The 23,854-nt window shown below is 44.0% G+C and overlaps 1 protein-coding gene across 6 annotated transcripts in view; it reads right to left on the minus strand.

The window, feature by feature from the left end:
• DICER1 (dicer 1, ribonuclease III) overlaps window positions 1-14,139 on the minus strand; it is a 44,713-nt gene extending 30,574 nt beyond the window's left edge. For 2 of the 6 annotated variants that reach the window (XR_012717250.1, XM_075282437.1), the window contains exons 1-5: window positions 9,503-9,537; window positions 8,620-8,682; window positions 7,860-8,184; window positions 6,163-6,325; window positions 838-968 (exon numbers count right to left, since the gene is read on the minus strand). Coding sequence is in view for 5 of the 6 variants with exons in the window: in XM_075282437.1 (XP_075138538.1) it covers window positions 838-968; window positions 6,163-6,325; window positions 7,860-7,973 (408 nt within the window). In the remaining variant the exon portion in view is untranslated. Of the gene's footprint in view, window positions 1-837; window positions 969-6,162; window positions 6,326-7,859; window positions 8,185-8,619; window positions 8,683-9,502; window positions 9,538-13,966 lie in introns of those variants that run through there. The other 4 variants (XM_075282439.1, XM_075282441.1, XM_075282440.1 and 1 more) reach the window with 4 other exon arrangements.
• Window positions 14,140-23,854: the final 9,715 nt, after the last annotated feature.

Below are 23,854 nucleotides of genomic sequence, written 5' to 3' on the forward strand. Positions count from 1 at the left end.
GAATAAATTTAATGTCCATTTTTGCCTGGACAACCCCTTTAAGGATCAAAACATATCTTGTAAGTACAAAGGAAGCTGTACTCATACTAAACATTATCTCCACCCAGGAGTAGGCAGCAGGCTCACAAAGAACCTATTACCTCTGAGGAAGCCTTGTAAAGGGACAATTCTATGTATTCAGAAATGACTTAAGTATAGCAAAGGCTTACCCCTCCGATACAAAAGCTAAACACATGCTCAGACTCTTGAAACTGAATCCTCTTGGGGCGGATGTCGGCTCTATCATGCCTCAGAGCAATTACTTTGCAGTGGAGGCTTACAACAGATAAAGCCTTAATACAGGCAAAGGACTTTCCTTCAAACCAGGTTGGGATATATGCTGAATTTCAACTTTTACAGTTCTTTGGTGAGGGTTAGGTCAGATTGTAAAATGTGTACTAAACCTGTCAAACAAACGTATAGGACAGGGAAGGTCAGGAAGAACATACGACAGGTATCTTACGTATATGGCCACCTGTACCGATAACCCTCAGAGCTCGGGATCTAGGACAGTTCAATGATTTACAAGTCTGGTCTTTCCCTTTAAAAGCTGTCTAAACATTAGGGATACCAAATGGCCATTTTCTAGACTCAAAGATTAAAAGAAAAAAAGAATTCTAATATATGTTCTAATATGAATATTAATTTTATAAAAAATCGTAAAAGACATCAAGATACTAGGACACAAGACATCAAGATACTAGGACATCCATTTTGGCTTCAAACAATTGAAGGAACCTATAGGTACACACCCTATAGCCCCCAAACCTCCCATTGGTCACCATATTAAGACTGTACCTGATGAGCCACAAACTCCTCGTTCCATTTTTCCTTCGACCAACTTTCCACAACTTCTAGGCTGGAATATTCCCCAACCTTCAGATCGGAGTGAGTGCGAACGGCAGACACTTGCTGGGCTACTTGTTTATCTTAGAAAGGTACAAAATATAAGGTTATGGCATTTTATATACGCAAGTAGCTCAGGAAACTTTAAAAAACAAAACAAAACAAAAAAAACACCAAGCGTATTTTGGTGTTTTTTTAGGCTCTGTTCACATTTCCAGCAAGCTTCAGTTTTGAATGATCTGTTCATGATCCATTTTTCATTTGCCTCCAGTCAAGTTTAATTTAGGATGAGAGAAATGCAGCATGCAGAGAAAAAGTTGCAGTACCCCCCCCCCACACACATTAACTATAACGGTATGAAGGATGTGCACAGAAGGCTTCAGTTTGCAAAAAAAGGGCGGGTTCACATCAGCGCCCCGGTCTCCGCTTTCAGGTTTCCGTCTTCTGCTGACAGGAGACAGAAACCTGGCAGATAGTGTCCGCCTGTGAGAATTTTGTGGTCTCCGCGGAAACCGGACACAAAGTCCTGCATGTCAGACTTTGCATCCAGTTAAAAAAAAAACGGTTTCGCCACGGAGACCACAAAACGCTCACGGGCAGACACTTTGCAAACTCATTCAAATGAATGGGTTTGAAAAGTGACTGCCGATTTCCGTCTGCTGTCCAGTTTCTCGGGCAGAACACGGAAACCTGAAAGCAGAGACCGGGCGCAGGTGTGAACCCGCACTGAATCATTTCAGTAGAGTTCAGCCAATACCTAAACCTTGCCAAAAATGTGAAAGAACCTTAGTAATGTAGCCACTGTATCGATTTTGCATGGATTTCCAGTTCTCTGAATGCAGGTCACAATGTAAAGAGTGGAGGATGTCACAATTATGTTCATGGTCCTAACTTCTCAGTTTCAGTGAGCATTGTTCTCCTGCGCTGCCTCGGTACTGGTAAACTGCAGGGGTCTGGTGTGTCCGTACCCACAGATCTAATATTGATGGCCTAATGGATCGAACTAGAAAAACTCACCAAAAAACTACATCAGGAGTGCATGCAATTTTTTCCCTATGCAGTTTTGACTGCATCACAGCTGTATCATGTGAATACACTCTTAACCATTTAAGTACCCAAAGAAGTTTGGTCATTAATGCTGCCAACTTTTTTTCATATTTTCTTTCCTCACTATCTAAAATTCATAATTTTTATTTTTCTGTCAACATTAGATTTGCATGACAAACTGTACTTTTATTACCATTGAGGTACATATAATAGGCTTAGTTTTTTTTGTTTTGTTTTTTTTACAGATTTCACTGCGCAGACAAAATGACCATCTGTTTTCTAGGGGTTAGGACAATAACAAATATTTATATAGTTTTTTCTTTTACTTTCTTAGATTTCTGTGTACAGGGGTGCATAACGCATTTTATTGCAGGGCCAGATGTACTTTTTATTTATTTATTCCATTTTGGGGAATGTCTGATTTTTTGATCATAACATTATATAATAGAAAATAGAATAAATAAAGGTTTGGCACTTTTTTTTTCACACCACTATGGCATCAGAAACAGGGATGTTTAGATTTCTTTTTGTGTAATTTTTTTTCTTTTTGTGTAATTTTTTTTACTCCTGAGGTGACAGTAAGAAGTGTGCAGGCAGGTTGAGGCAGGAAATGCCAGGCAGTGTGTGTGAGTCTATAGCTGGGGCTAGGAGTCCTGCTTTTGTGAGTCTCCTGCTAGGAAGCCATGTTGTTTAGTGGCACCCTACAATGTGATGTGTTGTATTGTGTATGTAGTGATACAGACAATGTGATCTGTTGTATTGTGTATGTAGTAATACAGACAATGTGATGTGTTATATTGTGTATGTAGTGATACAGACAATGTGATGTGTTATATAGTGGAAAGCTATACGTAAATGTGAGTGAGTAGAGTGAGGGCTACTCCTGAGGTGACAGTAAGGAGTGTGCAGGCAGGTTGAGGCAGGAAATGCCAGGCAGTGTGTGTGAGTATAGCTGGGGCTAGGAGTCCTGCTTTTGTGAGTCTCCTGCTAGGAAGCCATGTTGTTTAGTGGCACCAAAAGTAGCCTGTGACTCAATCCTAAGGGAAAACTATGTTTGTGGAAAATTGCACGCAAATCCGTCCAGGCGTTTTAGCGTGATTGAGGAATAAACATCCAAACTCACAAACATCCAAACACACAAACTTTCACACTTACACTCACCGGCCACTTTATTAGGTACACCTGTCCAACTGCTCGTTAACACTTAATTTCTAATCAGCCAATCACATGGTGGCAACTCAGTGCATTTAGGCATGTAGACATGGTCAAGACAATCTCCTGCAGTTCAAACCGAGCATCAGTATGGGGAAGAAAGGTGATTTGAGTGCCTTTGAACGTGGCATGGTTGTTGGTGCCAGAAGGGCTGGTCTGAGTATTTCAGAAACTGCTGATCTACTGGGATTTTCACGCACAACCATCTCTAGGGTTTACAGAGAATGGTCCGAAAAAGAAAAAACATCCAGTCAGCGGCAGTTCTGTGGGCGGAAATGCGTTGTTGATGCCAGAGGTCAGAGGAGAATGGCCAGACTGGTTCGAGCTGATAGAAAGGCAACAGTGACTCAAATAGCCACCCGTTACAACCAAGGTAGCTAGAAGAGCATCTCTGAACGCACAGTACGTCGAACTTTGAGGCAGATGGGCTACAGCAGCAGAAGACCACACCGGGTGCCACTCCTTTCAGCTAAGAACAGGAAACTGAGGCTACAATTTGCACAAGCTCATCGAAATTGGACAATTGAAGATTGGAAAAACGTTGCCTGGTCTGATGAGTCTCGATTTCTGCTGCGACATTCGGATGGTAGGGTCAGAATTTGGCGTCAACAACATGAAAGCATGGATCCATCCTGCCTTGTATCAACGGTTCAGGCTGGTGGTGGTGGTGTCATGGTGTGGGGAATATTTTCTTGGCACTCTTTGGGCCCCTTGGTACCAATTGAGCATCGTTGCAACGCCAAAGCCTACCTGAGTATTGTTGCTGACCATGTCCATCCCTTTATGACCACAATGTACCCAACATCTGATGGCTACTTTCAGCAGGATAATGCACCATGTCATAAAGCTGGAATCATCTCAGACTGGTTTCTTGAACATGACAATGAGTTCACTGTACTCCAATGGCCTCCACAGTCACCAGATCTCAATCCAATAGAGCATCTTTGGGATGTGGTGGAACGGGAGATTCGCATCATGGATGTGCAGCCGACAAATCTGCGGCAACTGTGTGACGCCATCATGTCAATATGGACCAAAATCTCTGAGGAATGCTTCCAGCACCTTGTTGAATCTATGCCACGAAGAATTGAGGCAGTTCTGAAGGCAAAAGGGGGTCCAACCCGTTACTAGCATGGTGTACCTAATAAAGTGGCCGGTGAGTGTATAATATTAGTAGGATTTTATGTTCAAGTAGTTTACACTCGGGGGGGCACCAATACAGACCTGGCATCCGCTGTAATAGAGAGGCGGATGCCGGGGAGTGTAGACGCCGGCACAGGTGCCTGTAACATCGCTATGCTCCTGCTCTGCATGAAGCCAGCAGCGGCAGGAGCGGAATAGCAGCATCGCTCCTGCCGCTGCTGGCTTCATGCAGGGCAGGAGCGTAGCGATGTTGCAGGCACCTGTGCCGGCGTCTACACTCCCCGGTATCCGCCTCTCTATTACAGCGGATGCCGGGTCTGTATTACATTGTAAAGGCTGTATGTCTGATGCCTAAGCATCGGGAGCGCACACGCAGGGCCAGCGGCATAGAAGCGATGACTTCTCGCCGCTGGCTTTGCATATGTAACTCCGCCCACCAATGACGCAACAAAGCCGGAAGACAGAAGAATTTACAGCAGCGAAGACTGGCGAGTATGCAACGTGGGAATACCCATTTAAAGTCCCGATATTTGGCATACTATTACAGCAGATATCAGAAAAGAGTTAAAGCTACGCCATCCTATACTTACCACCAAGCACATATCAAAATTCACCATTAACCACCACCATCAGGAAATTCACCAAGCTCACGTTATACGTTCGTAACGACCCATTGAAATGAATGGGATCTGTTTTGAGCGCTCACATTCTGACACGTGTATACGTGCTAGAATGCGCGCCCGTAAACTCCGTGTGAACTGGCCCTGAGGCTGCAGATAAAGTTGAATCATGATATGCAGCAATCTTCCTACTGAAGTGTCACAGCACCCCTGGGTGCCACAGCACAATGGTTGGGAAACCACTGTCTATACTATAGAGATACATGAAATTAGAAGTTAAACTTTAATATCTAGGGTCCTGTACAGAACAAGCCATGTCCTTAAGGGGCACTCTACTTGCCTCCATGTTGTAGCTATGATGACCGGAAAGAAAGCTACCATTCTTTATACTGCAGCTCGCATTCATAGAACTAGAAAATGCAGCACAATAAAAACAAGGTTTATACCACTGTGACTTATTTTATTATTATGCCAAGTAAAGTTATATTTTAAGACGACCTTTCATCAGATCGGGCACATGCAGTTTTATATACTGCTGGAAAGCTGACAGTGCGCTAAATTCAGCGCACTATCGGCTTTCCCGATCAGTGCCCTGTGTAAAGTGCTATCGGTCCCGGTACCGTAGGGCTTTACAGTCAGAAGGGCGTTTCTGACACTTAGCCAGGGACGTCCTTCTGCCCAGCAGCACCTATCGCGCTGTACTGTGAGAGTGGGGAGGAACGCCCCCTCCCCTCTGCTCACACAGCTCGCCCATAGACGAGTATTATCAGGAGGGGAGGGGGCGTTCCTCCCCAGTCTTAAAGCACAGCGCGATAGGCGCTGCTGGGCAGAAGGGCGTCCCTGGCTAAGTGTCAAAAACGCCCTTCTGACTGTAAAGCGCTACGGTACCGCGACCGATAGCGCTTTACACCAGGCACAGATCGGGAAAGCCGATTCAGCGCACTGTCAGCTTTTCAGCAGTATATAAAACTGCATGTGCCCGATCTGATGAAAGGTCCTCTTTAAAAAAAAAAGGTTTAGAATTTCTCACAAAGTTAGAGATTCACCAACGAATATAATTTTACATTTCACACAGATATAATTTATGCGGTCCACAACATCATGAGGTTATATAGCTGCAGCGGCCAATACAATCCAGTAGCATGTAATAGTATATGGCAATGTCCAGCAAGAACTGGCACCTGAGTATCAGCAGTCACAAAATATATTTTCTTCTGTAACTTGAAGGGGTTTATATGTGTTTAGTGACAATTACCAGAATTGACCAGGAACACTGTTCTCTTGGCGGCTTTATTAAAGTCTCCCCGGATCTGATAGGACAGCTCTTTAGTAAGTAGTACGGCAATGAACGTCTTCCCTGAGCCAGAGTTCAGACACACTATTGTATTGTGGTCTAAAGCTGCTTCCAGCAGCTCCACCTGCAAGAGAATCAAAGGAACATGAACAAATACTTCTCCATAAATCTAGCCATTTATCCATGGCAGAACTAAAAAAGGGTTTCTGGGACTTAGTTGTGAATTATACAATAAACTGTTTATTTTCCTTGACAGTACCGCACTCTGAAAGGAAAGTCCATAGGCTGGTCCAAAGTCATCGTAGTGAGAGAAAGAAGGGCAAAGTCTGGCTTTCTTTTCAGCTTTCCCTTTAGCTCTTTTTGGAGGGAACATGCTAAGTTGGTGCAACTGTGACAACTCCTTTTACGACACCCCAACTACAGCAAATAGAGATCAGGGTGGGAGTGAAGTCCATGAACTTTAATGGGGTATGTCACAAGAAACCCTGCCCTGCAGGTACGTTAGGGTCATATGAATAATCCTGAGGGTTTAGGAGTCCAGCAATACAAGAAGGGATCCAAAATGTATAAAATAAAACTTAGCTTTTAATTAATCCATAAAAAATCAATTATACAAAATTTGACCAATGAAAAATGGATCAGAAACCGCAGTTTCTGTTAGATTCCTAAATCCTCATTCCTCTTAATTTGTCGTGGTCTCCAGCCAAGGAGACTGGAATCCGTGCACCAAAAGTTGGAGTCCTGAATTTATCCAAAGTTGAGATATGCGAGTTGGGCTGTGTTCACATTCTTCTTTTTTTGAATAACTAACCTTGTCTTTCCTTTGTGAAACGATTACCTAGCCAATATGCAAATAAGAGAAACAAGAGCAATGCCATTGCTCTGTGCTGCTGTCCCCCCTCCCTCTAACTGACAAAGTCAGGCAATATATACCTAATCTCGCTTGGCCTTGACACTACTCATTTTCTTGGTGCATGTACAGTAGTGTTGCGCAAACAGTATTCAAAACTATTTGACGAATACCTCACTCCCATAGGAATGCGTGGAAGTGGCCAAACACCAAGGGGTTAAGTGCAATGAATATTTGACGGCCGCTAACACGCATTTCTATGGGAGCGAGGTATTGGACGTATACTATTCGCTCAACACTAATGTACAGTACTGCTGTAATATTTAAGTCCAAGTCACAAGTATTGCACATGCACCAGGAATATAGGCACCGCTGAGGCAGTGTACACCTAATCACGCCTGGCCCTGTCAAGGAGGGAGCGGTGGAGGGCTGGACTGGCAACGCACTCATTGCTCCAAAGATCTTACTTGCATATTGACAAATATCTTAGCAAAGGATTTACAAGGGGAAAACACCATTTGATTCATGTGACCCTAAGCTATTGCTCTGTGGGAATGTACTGATATACTGGGTTTTACTGACAGACTCCCTTCAAACACCAGCCTGCAATATCTTTACAATTTCCTGGGGCAAGCAAACCAGATTGGCTTCCTTATATTAAAATAAAACATCAAAGACTATGGAAGACAATGCTGTGTCTACTCTCCTCCAAAATGCCAGTACACATAATAATGCACAAGAATCTTTATAGACCCCCAATTATACCAATATACAATAGTAAATGTTATTTTATTCTTAAAGACAGTACCTGATATTTCCTAGGGGTGTAAATATTATCATGAATTGCCTCCTGCTGCCAGGGCAATCCAAAGAAAGGGCCCATGGGCGAGGAGGCTGGGGTCAGGAGCTGCAGACCTGCCATGCTGAGGGTCTCTCTATCATCCAGTGACTTAGATCATTGCAGCTGAGGGTCAGCACAGCTTTCTGCAGATACATAATAGGGAAGCAACACACATGAGGACTGAAGGGAATCACACAAGGCTTTTACTCCAGTCCAGTAATCCAGGGATCACATGCTGGGAGATTGTACCTTCTGGTTTATCAGACAAGTGCATAAACGACAATCCAATAGTCTGGAAAACACAGAAACATACAGGAAAAAGTCAAATCTAACAGTCAATTCTGCTTAGAGTATGTTCACATGAAGGAACTTGAAGCGGTCTTGTGCCTCAAAATCAACTCCAAAAACCGGCCATGTGGAACCCTCTGCTGAGCCTTGCATTTCTTATACAGGCGGCTTACAATGAGGCCTCACACTGAGGGGTCAGCTGTCACTTAGCTGTTCAGCAAGACAGAGTGTGCATTTTAGTTTGCTGAAAATGGAAGGTCCACCATCACTGTCCCACGATGGAGTAGGAGGCTGATAAGGGCCAGTTTCTGGAGAGGATTTTCAGGTGGAAGACCACCTTAAATTTCTCTCCAGATTCATCTTGGTGAAGATACCCTAACAGATACCACATACTAGGCTATTGTTGAAAGTTTACAGGACATGAGGGCGAGTTACCCACCTCTTTCTGTATGAGGGGTCACAAAAGAGAAACGTCTTGAAACATTCTGGGACATTGTTATCACTGCAACAACAACAAAAAAAACATCAGAAAAAATATTACTATTTGACAACATTTACTCACTTTAAAATCTATCCCTGAAATAATAAAAGTAGATTCATAGGACACAACACATCTTTATGAGAAGGTTCCTCTATGTGGACGGTCATTTATCTGTCATACACTGCTCAGCGATTCCAAGATGCTGCCAGCAGAATCTGGAGCTCAGCTCTGGAGGAGACTCAAGACACAACGTCACTCCAAATCAGAATAAACCTTCCAGGTGTTTGTCTTTCTATATACAGTGAATCTTATTAGTTTTATTCCTTTATTTTTATACTCTGCCAGAACGCAACACCAATCATGCTATGGAGTCACTCCAGGGCTGCTAGCTGGTAATGGGCTTCACTAGGACTCGTTCACACGGAGCAAGAGGGGGTGGATTTTGGCGCTGATTCCACGTCAGAATCTGCCCCCTCACAACAGAGGTCTAGGTAGACCGCTAGCTTACTTTTTTCTGTGAGTGGCATGTTGCCGCTGATGGAAGAAAGAAGCGAGCTGCCCTTTCTTCAATGAATCAGCCGCTGCGTCCGCCTCGCGACAGCACCCTCCGGACTAGGCCCATTCATTTGGGCCTACTTCAGAGCGGGAAGCCTCGACAGTCGTGGCAGGCGCATTTTGGCCCTATTCTGACGCGGCTTCCCGTGTCAAAATCAGGACCAAAATACGCCTAACCGTGCCCTGTGTGAACTAGCCCTTAGGATAATTATGGCAAAAGAGGGGCACTATACATCACAGCTGAATTAGAGAACTCCAGAGTGGTATGTCAGTGCCAGGGTGTTACCTGAGTAATTCTTTACATCAGCGCCAATTGTGAGCAGTCCCAGAGCTTCCCAGACCCAGTAACCTAGAAGGTAAAATAAATACAAAGGATTTTTGCTTTCCTGTATTCAAGACTTCACAAAAAAAAAAAAAATCTAATGACAATGAGTCTTTTTTTGGCAGGTGGTTTTTCGCCTCAGCTTTGGATACAAAGAGTGCCGGGATACAGAACAATTAGCGTGGGTGGAAAGCTAAAGACACTGAGCGGATTCCATAAGAGCAGCGTGAATAACCAGGCCGCACTGTAACATTAACTGCTTTGTCTCAGTGAACCCTCTTTTTTTTGGTGGGGGGGGCGTTTAATTAGCTGGAGTGCCTAGGCTTCAGACAGGAGGATATCATGTTTGCTTTCCGTCCCGTAACAGCTTGTAAAAGTCCTGATATCACTGCAGTCTGTGAACCGCTATTTGCAAGTTCTAAAAGAAAAATGTCTCACACCGAAGTTAACAGTGAAGTGGAACATTAAAATAAATAGCGAAATAAAAAGAGGTTAATGGGTCTCACAAAACAGACATTTCCGATGAGCAGTCAGAGGGGATTGTGGGTCAGGGGTTTGTCACAAATGCACCACCTTAAAGGGATTTACTACCTAATAATAAACCATTTCTGAAAACCTATCCTTTAAATGTCCTGCTGACACAGCTGCAGGGCTCATTACAGTGTATCTCTATATCAACAAGCATAGAAGCTACGTGAGCTGGACTAGTAAAGTCTTCAATTCCTTTTCTTCAACTGCGTTTAAAAACGGCATTCAGCTTCTTTTGGTAAAGTTGGGTACCAAACACAGCAACTCACAAACTTGGTCACCAAGTCCTTTCCATCTGCATTGGCTGTCATATGTAATATACAGCCAACATCCCGCTGTGTTTCAACAATGTGGGGCTTCATTTTAAGGCTGGGGCCCCAAGTGGGGTAAATGCTGCGATTTGCCTGTGACGAAAACGCTGCGGGGAAAAAAAAATTAAATACATCGCACCGTTTTACAGTCAGGGCAAAGTGGATGGGATTCTAGAGAATCCCATGCCCGCTTTGTGGTAAAAACCAGCGCGGTTTTTGAAATTGCAGCACGTCAATTTTGCCTAGGGAAACACTGGCGGTTTCCCCATAAGTATAATTGAGAGGGAAAGCCTGCAGAAGAAACCTCTGTGAAATTTCTGTCTAAAGCGCTGTGGGAAAAACCGCAATGCATTGCCGCCACGATTTTTCCCGCAACGCTTTTTTGCTGTGGGATGCCCCATGGGGCCTTAGCCTAAAGGAGTTTAATTGTTCGGAGGGAGCTTGGTCAGCCTACTAGCAATACACAAAGATTCCCAGAGGCATGGCCTAACTTGTACTGATGGGTAATAGCGTTTTGGAATATTGGGGAAGATTTACTATGTAAAATGTGACAGCATTCTGGTGCAATTTCCACCAAAAAGACTAACAGTTTTCTGCTACATTGATCAAGTGTTTATAGTCATAAAGGGGTGTAGCTTCACCGGAAGTGGGGATGGCCTAAAGTGTGACACCATGTACCAAACGCTAGAGCAATTTCCAGCCAACCAACACAACACTCACATTTGCATGGACTGTCTGTGTGGTGCAGATCTTTTAGAAATCCCTGGATGAAAAAGTGCTGCAAGACCAACTTTCAACCAGTGATAGTAGTCAACGGGGTCCCCGGGGCTCAGTTTGTGTCCATCATTTTCAGGATTGACTGTTGGCATTTTTTTCCTGGTCCACCAATAAACCAGAAGGGCATAAGACACAGGATACAGTGCAACCATAGACTGCCGGGTCACCCTGTGACTTTGACACTTATGTTAGTTAATGTAGTCACATTGTGACCCCAAATGTCCCACGACCATGACTTCTAGTTACAAAAATATTGAACAGTGTTTGATCTTTTTACGCCTAGAAGTTGCAGCCATGGCACACGAGGGGATCACAAGTCAACATTAAGCAAAGAATTGTAGGGCGACCTAGCAATCTTATCATGTGACAGGAATGGTAGCCGAAGTCACCATTTACCCCTTACCTAATAGGTGGTGTAAGGCTAGAATAGGTTGTATATTAAAGGGCCTCTATCTATCAAAAGCCATTTTTAACTAAGCACATCCTTGCATAGCTTTTAGGAAGGCTATTCCACACCTACCTTTTGTATGTAAACACCTCAGTGGTTTTTGAATTAGCCTGCTTTTATTCATATGCTAATTAGCCTCTTGGTGCACCCCCTGCCGATTCTTTCCTATGTATGTCTACAGCACAGGCTGCTGCTGATGACTTCCTGCTTGCACACAGAGATAGGAAAGCAGAGAGGAGGCTGCTGGGAACTTCCTGAGCTGGCTGGAGCCTAATTAGCATATAAATAAAAATTAGCTCATTCAAAAGCCCCCTTCCCCCATAGATTGTAAGCCCTCGCGGGAAGGGCCCTCTACCCCACTGTGCCAGTCCTTCATTGTTAGTATTATATCTACCTGTATATTTTGTGTATTGTATGTAACCCCCAAATGTAAAGCACCATGGAATTAATGATGCTATATAAATAAACAATAATAATAACTGAGGCAATTTGCATACAAAAGGTAGGTGTGGAATAGCCTTTCTAAAGCCTATGCAAGGATGTGCTTACCTAAAAATGACTTTTCCCAATGATAGAGCCCCTTTAATGTAACAGACTTCCCATCAAGTATCAGACACTATGGTAAATCTGCCTGGCGACATACACAGTACCATTATTCTGTCAGTTGCTGTGCTCAGTCACAATACACTGATAGAATGAAGGATGTAGTCGGAGTTCTTCCTGCTTGTTTGCATCTGTCATCATTTAGATCTTGCCTACTATTGTTTTTATATAGAAGACCTCCTGTGCACAGTATTTTTTATTTAGTTAAAGTACAATAAACAAGACAATTCCTTGTGTTGTTTCAGTCCATTGATCTGATCCTTTGACGACATTAGAAAGTTTGCCCCATTATGTATTATAAAAGGTTACAGCTTCAGATCCCCTAGAAGACTAAAAAAGGGAAAAATGACATATGAAGCCCTATATACAATGAGAGGCCCACAGAGCGATCAGCTGTATAAAGCTGCCCTCTAACTTCAGTAAGTGCTGGGCTGCAGTGATGGTGCCTGGTCGCTATGCAGCTGATCAGGTAGGGGGCACACCTTCACCAATCAGGCATATATGGCCTATCCGGAACAATCCCCTTAAATTATAGGTAGCCCAAAGTACAACCCATCCCATGAAGGATACAGGTACCTCAATAAAACTAAATTGTTACAGGTCTCTAACAAAGCAACACAAAAAACTTTTTTCATAAAAAAAAAAAAATCTTGTTATGCAAAACTATATAAATGTCATCCCGATAAAAGAACTACAGTCAACTTTATTTATAGCCCAGCGTGTAAACATGAAGACACAATGGCAGAATTAAAAACCTTTTCTAACCCTGACTTCTCCTAAAAGATAGTTACTTATCAAATTCCATATATACCCAAACTACGCCAATAATAATGAAAAGTAGCCTGGCAACAAGTCAGTCACTAAACATCTTTGTAGACAGGAAAACTATATTTCTTGGAGTGAAACTATGAATATATCAACAATTGTGAAGGTCCAAACAGACCGATCTCTAAGGGGTTAAAAGAATAGGATGAGAGGAACTTTCCATGACATAGATGTAGTTGTCACCTGGAGTCCTGGGACTGTTACTAGGTGACACAACGGGAAAGTGAGTTCACCCCATGCACATGACCAGATTTTTGGTCCTTATACGGACCTATAGTTACAGATAGGAAATGGACCCACTCAATTCTATGGCATCATACACACCTGTAGTTTTCTGTGTGGAGGCCAAAGGACCAAACTGTAAAGTATGGCACAAGTTGTTCTGCGGTCCGTCTTTACAGCTTGGTCCACCTATTTGAATGTAGGGGCCATGACAACTATTGGCAGCAGACTGATGCCACTTATTACATGTTCCACAGACCAGTACTGCCTACTTGTATTACATTCAGTACATGGCAGCAGCAGGTTTACATAACAGGTAACAATGCACACCAGAAGCTCTAGTATTCTACAGACTGTATGCTTGGCACTAGTGCAGAAAACAATGCCTCACATTGTAACACTCGTCACCCACATACCTGGCAGTGCACCAATCCTCTACCTGGCACCATAGTCCTGCACCACCAGGTGCCACAGAGTGATCTGCCCTAGTATAATGCCATACAGTGATTGGCTCTCTAATAAAGGAGAAGCCAATGGCTGGCACCAGAAGACCTTGCCACCTGGATTCCTATAAATAGCGTGCTGAGCCTTCTGTCTGGCACACTACCAGCACTCCACCACCTGGCCCCTTATTCCTGGCACATGGAGCCTCTGTCAGCTCATTGTGCCGGGGTCCGCGGCCGATACACGCACAGACATAAGAAAGGGTCTTACCCGCGGGGCCAGGCCGGTCTCATGAGACCCCACACTGACCAAGTACGAGGCCGGCCGCCGGGCTCCTCACCCGGACAATGCGGTCCCAGGCTCCCGGGAGATGAAGCGTAGACAGCGGTACAAATCGGGCCCGTCCACCGGCCACCGCCAAGAGCTCGCCGCCTGACGTCACGGTCATGTGATCGCAGTCCGCCGGAAAGGGAGGAGTCTACGGAGGAAGTCATTCAGAGGCGAAAGCGTGGGGAGCGTAAAGTGGGGGTTGCGTCTAGAATGGAGTTGCTCCTGGTAGGTCCTCCCTCCAGCGACTCCAATCTAGTCACCTCACTAGTGAACGGGCTAGAATAGAGTTACTGTAGGGAGGACCTACCAGGAGCAACTCCAATCTAGACAATTCACTAGTGAGGTGACTAGATTGGAGTTGCTGGAGGCAGGAACTACTAGAATCAACTCCAATGTAGACTGTTCAGTACTGAGGTGACTAGAATGGAGTTGCTAATAGGAGCTGCCGCCAGAAACTCCAATCTAGTCACCTCACTACAGGAGCAGCTGCGGTAGAGTGGAGTGTCTATAGGAAGGAGCCAGAACTGGCCAAGAGAGACATTGTATATGTATATGATTATCAATAAGAATACAGGAAATACACATTCCTGGACATAGATACATCCTGTGAAAGTTTGTGTGTTTGGATGTTTGTTACTCAATCACGCAAAACCCGCTCGACCGATTTGGCTGAAAGTTTCCACAAACATAGTTAATACACCCGATTGCGCAATAGGCTACTTTTCGTCACAATAGCACACATACGTTTGTGCCAGGACCCCCACAAAACCCAAACTCACACCACCATCTCTGCAATCTCACACACTTTGGACCATAGCAAGCCACAAAATTCATATTGCCCTCTACAGCCTCGCCCCTAACTCCACACAATCACATATACATATACTTTACCACTTTGCCCCTCACCTTAACGATACTCCAGGAGGTTCTCTTTAACGCTCCGGAGCAGCCATGTTTGCCAACCCCCACCGCTCTGACAATCCGCAACACCGCCCACCCATGTCAATACCCCTAGGAGGTCTAATAAATGCAAAAAAAGTTTAAAAAAAAATATAAAAACAAATAAAAAGGATTAAAAATTCAAATCACCCCCCTTTCCCTAGAACACATATAAAAGTAGTTAAAAACTGTGAAACACATACATGTTAGGTATCCCCGCGTCCGAAATCGCCCGCTCTACAAAGCTATACAAATATTTTTCCTGTTCGGTAAACGCTGTAGCGGGAAAAATGGTCAAAAGTGCCAAACCACCGTTTTTTCACTGTTTTGATTGTGATAAAAATTTTAATAAAAAGTGATCAAAGCAATAACATTTCCCGAAAATGGTAGAACTAAAAAGTACACCCGGTCCCGCAAAAAAAGACGCCCTATACATCCCCGTACACGGACGTATAAAAAAGTTACGGCTGTCGGAATATGACGACTTTTCAAAAAAAAATTTTTAACACAGTTTTGGATTTTTTTAAAAGGTCAAAAAGTAAATAAAACCATATAAATTTGGTATCCCCGGAATCGTAACGAAACACAGAATACAGGGGACATGTCATTTTGGTTGCACAGTGAACGCTGTAAAACCAAAGCCCGTAAGAAAGTCGCAGAAATGCATTTTTTCGTCAAATCCACCCCATTCAGAATTTGTTCCCTGCTTCCCAGTACATTATATAGAATAAACAATGGTGGCATCATGAAGAAAAATTTGTCCCAGGAAAAATTAAGACGTCATATGACTCTGGGAGCGGAGAAATAAAAAAGTTATGGGGTTTAGAAGGAGGGGAGTCAAAAACGAAAATCAAAAAATGCCATCGGCGGGAAAGGGTTAACTTCAAATACTTCTGTCCCAAAGTCACTATGCAAAGTTTCTCAGAACACCATATATATAGCAGCTCAAATACAAATTACCTTCAACACAAAAGTCTCACGTATTCTCAGAATTACAGCAAAAAACAAGATACAAAGTTACATTTCATATCCCACACCTTATACACAGTACGAAAATCTTACCCGCGCCTGTATCTACCCACTTCTACAATCACCGCAGACGAAGTCGCAGGTACCAGCTAGTATATTGTAATTGTGAAATGTTTGTGGGTTTGGATGTTTGGCGGTCAATCACGCAAAACCCGCTCCACCGATTTGGCTGAAATTTTCCACAAACATAGTTACTACACAGGATTGCACAATAGGCTACTTTTCGTCACAATAGCGCACATACGTTTTTCCCAGGACCCCCACAAAACCCAAACTCACATCACTATCTCTGCAATCTCACACACTTTGGACCATAGCAAGCCACAAAATTCATATTACCCTCTACAGCAGAGGTCAGCAACCCCTAGCACACGTGCCAAGAGTGGCACTCCTGCCATATTTCACTGGCACACCAGCAGCACAGGACCTGCAAGAGTTAAATGAAGTCGGAGCGTCCCTTCAGTGCTCTGCTAGAGCTGAGGCATAAGGACACTCCCCTTCTCTCACTGCCCTCCAATGAGAGGGGTGCAGGAAACCCAGGGGGTGGAGCTTAATCGCTCAGGTCTCTGCCTGCTATAGTGATAGCTCCTGCCGTCTGCATCCTGCAAACGTTCCCGAGGAGGAGAGGAAGCTGCTAGCAAAGTGAAGAAACACACAGGTCCCTTCCTGTAGTTCCTATTCTCATTAATGTCAGGCATTTGGGTTTATTAGTTTAGTGTTAGTAACTCCATGTGCCTCACATTAATAGGAATAAACCCCATCATGTCCCTCATATTAACCCCTGTGTGCCTCACATTAATAGGAATAAGCCCCATCATGTCCCTCATATTAACCCCTGTGTGCCCCATATAAAGGTTACTAATATGTGAGACATATGGAGGTACTAATAAAAGACCTCAATAATGAAGATACTTAATTATTACCTCCAAGTCTCTCACATATCAGTAACTCTTACACAAGGGTTAATGTGAAGGACATGATGGGTTAGTAAACTGTCATGCACAGGGCCAGACTTTATGTTGCTTGCTCAAGAGTATCCTGTACCCAAAACTTACATGTACTGGAGGAAAATAACAAATCATACAATGTCGTATATCGAAGTATATTAACCTGAAATACCTCTGTCCCAAAGACACTATGTACAGTTTCTCAGAACACCGTATAGCGGCTGAAATACAAATTACATTCAACACAAAAGTCTCAGAATTACAGCAAAAACAAGAAACAAAGTTACATTTCATATCCCACACCTTATACACACTACTAAAACCTTACCCGCGCCTGTATTTACCCAGTTCTACAATCACCGCAGACGAAGTCGCGGGTACCAGCTAGTATGTAAATATATATATGTGTGTGCATATATATGTGTGCGTGCCTATATATGTGTGTGTGTGCGCATATACTGTATATGTGTTTGTGTGTGTATATATAGATGTGCGCGCATATATATATATGTGTGTGTGCGCACATATATATGCACATATATATGCGCGCACATATATATATGCGCCCCACCCTGTATATGCGCGCACATATACAGGGTGTCCAAAAAATGTATACACATTTTAGCAGCTGATAACTCAATTATATTCTTTCTTTACAGACTGAACCCATTAAACCGAGTGATGGCATACAGACTTGACTTTGAAGAAAGGAAATTTATTCTAAAATGCTACTGGAAGTATGAAAACGCAGTAGAAGTGCAAAGACAATTTAGGAGAGAGTTTAACAAAGAACCACCTACACGAGTTACCATCACTCGAATTAGAGATAAGTTTGAAGCTGATGGAAATGTTCAGGACATCCATAAGAAGCGTTCCAGAAGACTACGCACCTCGACATGCCCCATAAAAGAAGAAAGATGGGGCACCTCCACACTACCATGTGTTATTCTCAGGTACCCAGTAGGTGCAATTGTGTCTGTTAATCGAACCATTTAATTTGAATGTGGCCTCATCACTCCACACAATCTTTGTGAGAAAGTGTGCATCTTCGTTACATCGTTCCAAGTACCATTCACAATACTGTTCGGTCTGGATCATCGTCATTAAGAGCATGGACTAATCTTGGAATGTAACTTCTCCACTGACAACGTTTCATGATGCGATGAACTGATGAGTTTGAAATCCCTACCTCACGACTAGCTTGCCGCAAAGAGTTTCTTGGACTTCGTTGAAACGTTTCCAGTAATCTTTCTTCTTTTATGGGGCATGTCGAGGTACGTGGTCTTCCAGAACGCTTCTTATGGACGTCCTGAACATTTCCATCAGCTTCAAACTTATCTCTAATTCGAGTGATGGTAACTCGTGTAGGTGGTTCTTTGTTAAACTCTCTCCTAAATTGTCTTTGCACTTCTACTGCATTTTCATACTTCCAGTAGCATTTTAGAATAAATTTCCTTTTTTCAAAGTCAAGTCTGTATGCCATCGCTCGGATTAATGGGTTCAGTCTGTAAAGAAAGAATAAATAATTGAGATATCAGCTGCTAAAATGTGTATACATTTTTTTGGGAACCCTGTATATGCGCGCACATATATATATATATATATATATATATATATATATATATATATATTTATACTGTATATATAGATATATATATATATAGGGTGTCCCAAAAAAAAGCGCACGCACATGTGCGTGGGTGTCCCATATATATGCGCTCGCATATGCGAGCGCATATATATGGAACACCCGCGCACGCATTTTTTTGGGACACCCTCTATATATATGCATATATTTATATATATAAATATGCGCGGGTGTCCCATATATATGCGCTCGCACATATGTATACATTTTTTTGGGAACCCTGTATATGCGCGCACATACACTCACCGGCCACTTTATTAGGTACACCTGTCCAACTGCTCGTTAACACTTAATTTCTAATCAGCCAATCACATGGCGGCAACTCAGTGCATTTAGGCATGTAGACGTGGTCAAGACAATCTCCTGCAGTTCAAACCGAGCATCAGTATGGGGAAGAAAGGTGATTTGAGTGCCTTTGAACGTGGCATGGTTGTTGGTGCCAGAAGGGCTGGTCTGAGTATTTCAGAAACTGCCGATCTACTGGGATTTTCACGCACAACCATCTCTCAGGTTTACAGAGAATGGTCCGAAAAAGAAAAAACATCCAGTGAGCGGCAGTTCTGTGGGCGGAAATGCGTTGTTGATGCCAGAGGTCAGAGGAGAATGGCCAGACTGGTTTGAGCTGATAGAAAGGCAACAGTGACTCAAATAGCCACCCGTTACAACCAAGGTAGCCAGAAGAGCATCTCTGAACGCACAGTACGTCGAACTTTGAGGCAGATGGGCTACAGCAGCAGAAGACCACACCGGGTGCCACTCCTTTCAGCTAAAAACAGGAAACTGAGGCTACAATTTGCACAAGCTCATCGAAATTGGACAATTGAAGATTGGAAAAACGTTGCCTGGTCTGATGAGTCTCAATTTCTGCTGCGGCATTCGGATGGTAGGGTCAGAATTTGGCGTCAACAACATGAAAGCATGGATCCATCCTGCCTTGTATCAACGGTTCAGGCTGGTGGTGGTGGTGTCATGGTGTGGGGAATATTTTCTTGGCACTCTTTGGGCCCCTTGGTACCAATTGAGCATCGTTGCAATGCCAAAGCCTACCTGAGTATTGTTGCTGACCATGTCCGTCCCTTTATGACCACAATGTACCCAACATCTGATGGCTACTTTCAGCAGGATAATGCGCCATGTCATAAAGCTGGAATCATCTCAGACTGGTTTCTTGAACATGACAATGAGTTCACTGTACTCCAATGGCCTCCACAGTCACCAGATTTCAATCCAGTAGAGCATCTTTGGGATGTGGTGGAACGGGAGATTCGCATCATGGATGTGCAGCCGACAAATCTGCGGCAACTGTGTGATGCCATCATGTCAATATGGACCAAAATCTCTGAGGAATGCTTCCAGCACCTTGTTGAATCTATGCCACGAAGAATTGAGGCAGTTCTGAAGGCAAAAGGGGGTCCAACCCGTTACTAGCATGGTGTACCTAATAAAGTGGCCGGTGAGTGTATATTTAGTGGGTAGATACAGGCGCGGGTAAGGTTTTCGTACTGTGTATAAGGGATGTGATATGAAATGTAAGTTTGTATCTTGTTTTTGCTTTAATTCTGAGAATACGTGAGACTTTTGTGTTGAAGTTAATTTGTATTTGAGCTGCTATACGGTGTTGTGAGAAACTTTGGTACTATTCCGTTATCGGGCCAGCAGCAGCGCATTTCAGCACCAGCTTTCGGGACAGCAGTTCAGTTCAGCAGCGGGAATTACAATGACATCCGAGGACTGCTGGCCCGATGCTTGTGCCCAGTAGCCAGTACATCAATGACCCCCCCTCCATCTCCTCCTCCTTCCAGTGCTGCCCCCCAGCTCTCCTTACATCTACCCCGTACCCTCTCCCCGCCACATGACTAAGCCGATGCTGGCCCGATGATAGAGGCCGTGCTTGTGTGTAGTAGGCAGTACATCGATCGATGCCCTCATCCTCCTCTTCCTTCCAGTGCTGCCCCCCAGCTCTTCTTACATCTGCCCCGTACCCTCTCCCTGTAATAGGCCTCACCGTAAATCTTGAGCAATGAATGCTACTAGATAGCCGCCGGACGCTGCAGAAAGTTTGTCCCTCCGGCTCGCTGTAGCTCACCGTTCCTATAGTCGGCGTGTTTCTTGTCAGGGCCTGGATTGAGCCCCGGTGTCTTTCCTTTCGGTCTCGGTACTAGCGCTGAGGTGAGGCCTAGTCGTGTGGCGGGGAGAGGGTACGGGGAAGATGTAAGGAGAGCTGGGGGGCAGCACTGGCAGGAGGAGAAGGATGGGGGAGGGGGGTCATCGATGTACTGGTTACTGGGCACAAGCATCGGGCCAGCAGTCCTCGGATGTCATTGTAATTCCCGCTGCTGAACTGCTGTCCCGAAAGCTGCTGCTGAACTGCGCTGCTGCTGGCCCGATAACGGAATAGTACCGAAACTTTACATAGTGACTTTGGGACAGAGGTATTTGAAGTTAACCCTTTCCCGCCGATGGCATTTTTTGATTTTCGTTTTTGACTCCCCTCCTTCTAAACCCCATAACTTTTTTATTTCTCCGCTCCCAGAGCCATATGGGGTCGTAATTTTTGCGGGACAAATTTTTCTTCATGATGCCACCATTAATTATTCTATATAATGTACTGGGAAGCAGGGAAAAATTTCAGAATGGGGTGGATTTCAAGAAAAAATGCATTTCTGCAACTTTCTTACGGGCTTTGGTTTTACAGCGTTCACTGTGCAACCAAAATGACATGTCCCCTGTATTGTGAGTTTCGTTACGATTCCGGGGATACCAAATTTATATGGTTTTAGTTACATTTTGACCCCTTAAAAACAAATCCAAAACTGTTAAAAAAAATTTTTGGGAAAAGTCGCCATATTCCGACAGCCGTAACTTTTTTATACGTGCATGTACGGGGATGTATATGGCGTCTTTTTTTGCGGGGTCGGGTGTACTTTGTAGTTCTACCATTTTCGGGAAATGTTATTGCTTTGATCACTTTTTATTCAAATTTTTATCAGAATCAAAACAGTGAAAAAACGGTGGTTTGGCACTTTTGACCATTTTTCCGGCTACGGCGTTTACCGAACAGGAAAAATATTTGTATAGCTTTGTAGAGCGGGCGATTTCGGACGCGGGGATACCTAACATGTATGTGTTTCACAGTTTTTAACTACTTTTATATGTGTTCTAGGGAAAGGGGGGTGATTTGAATTTTTAATCCTTCTTTTTTTTTGTTTGTAATATTTTTTTACTTTTTTTAAACTTTTTTTTTTGCATTTATTAGACCGCCTAGGGGTATTGACATGGGTGGGCGGTGTCGCGGATTGTCAGAGCGGTGGGGGTTGGCAAACATGACTGCTCCGGAGCGTTAAAGAGAGCCTCCTGGAGTATCGTTAAGGTGAGGGGCAAAGTGGTAAAGTATATGTATATGTGATTGTGTGGGGTTGCTGACCTCTGCTGTAGAGGGTAATATGAATTTTGTGGCTTGCTATGGTCCGTGTGTGAGATTGCAGAGATGGTGATGTGAGTTTGGGGTTTGTGGGGGTCCTGGGAAAAACGTATGTGCGCTATTGTGACGAAAAGTAGCCTATTGCGCAATGGGGTGTATTAACTATGTTTGTGGAAAATTTCAGCCAAATCGGTCGAGCGGGTTTTGCGTGATTGACTAACAAACATCCGAACACACAAACCCACAAACATCCAAACTCACAAACTTTCACATTTATAATATTAATAGGATATATACAGGGTGTCCCAAAAAAATGCGCGCGCACATGTGCGTGGGTGTCCCATATATATGCGCTCGCATATATGCGAGCGCATATATACGGGACACCCACGCACATGTGCGCGCGCATTTTCTTGGGACACCCTATATATATATATATATATATATATATATATATATATATATATATATATATGTGCGCGCATATACAGGGTTCCCAAAAAAATGTATACACATTTTAGCAGCTGATATCTCAATTATTTAATATATATGCGCTCGCATATATATGGGACACCTGCGCACATGAGCGTGCGCATTTTTTTGGGACACCCTCTATATATATGCATATACTTATATATATAAATATGCGCGGGTGTCCCATATATATATGCGCTCGCATATAAATCAAATCAAATCAAAAAAGCTTTATTGGCACGTCCGAATAGATATTTGGCATTGCCAAAGCTAGTAAAGTGTGGGGGGGGGAGTTGGACTCGGGTGGGTGAGTGGTGGGTATGGTGGGGGTGGGGTGGGTGGTTTAGGGTATAACAGTCCGTGGAGTCTCATCTTCCTCTTGCTTGGTGACAGCTGGACACGTATTGGGCAGCTATCTCCACAGTGGCCTCTTCGTCTCCCAGTAGGATGTAGAGTTTCCTCTTCTCGTCTGCAGATATGAAGTCTGGGATGTGGGCAGAGAGTCTTTGGTAGTAGACGGCCCTCACAGCTGAGTATTTGGTGCAGTGTAGCAGGAAGTGGGTCTCGTCTTCTAGGGCCCCCTGGTCACAGTGCTGGCACAGTCTGTTCTCCCGTGGCTTGTACGTCTGCCTGTATCGCCCCGTCTCTATCTCTAGGTTGTGGACGCTCAGTCTGTACCGGCTCAGGGTCTGTCTGTGCTTGGGGTGGCGTATTCTCTCCAGGTAGGTGGCCATGGTGTAGTCCCTTTGTAGGGATTAGTACACGGTGAGTTTCTTGGAGTTATTTATTTTGTTTCTCCATTCTTCAATGTACCGCTCTCTGTTTGCCTCTGTGGTCGCCTTTATTTCGGCCTTGGTTATCATCTGTTGGTGTTTTTGGTTTGGTGGTTGGCTGTTGTTCGGTTGGTGGGTGTCTGGTTTGCTCAGGTGGTTTAGCCAGGCTTGGTGGTGGTAGGAGTCGGGCTTGCTCCCCTGGATGTGTGCCTGGAAAGCTAGCTCCCTCTTCTGTATGGTGAGCCATAGGGGGAGTCTGCCTAGCTCTGCCCTGCATGCCATGTTGGTGGTGTTGCGATGGACATGGAGCAGGTATTTGCAGAACTCCAGATGGAAGTTCTCTGTTGGGCTGGAATCCCACTTTGACTGGTCTGGGTAGGTGGCTGGGCCCCAGACCTCGTATATGCGCTCGCATATATATGCACTCGCATATATATGGGACACCTGCGCACATGTGCGTGCACATTTTTTTGGGACACCCTCTCTATATATGCATATATATGGGACACCCGGGCATATTTATATATATAAATATACGCATATATATATAGAGGGTGTCCCAAAAAAATGCGCGCGCACATGTGCGCAGGTGTCCCA

This window comes from Leptodactylus fuscus, chromosome 7 (genome assembly GCF_031893055.1).
Source record: "Leptodactylus fuscus isolate aLepFus1 chromosome 7, aLepFus1.hap2, whole genome shotgun sequence".
Taxonomy (NCBI): Eukaryota; Metazoa; Chordata; class Amphibia; order Anura; family Leptodactylidae; genus Leptodactylus; species Leptodactylus fuscus.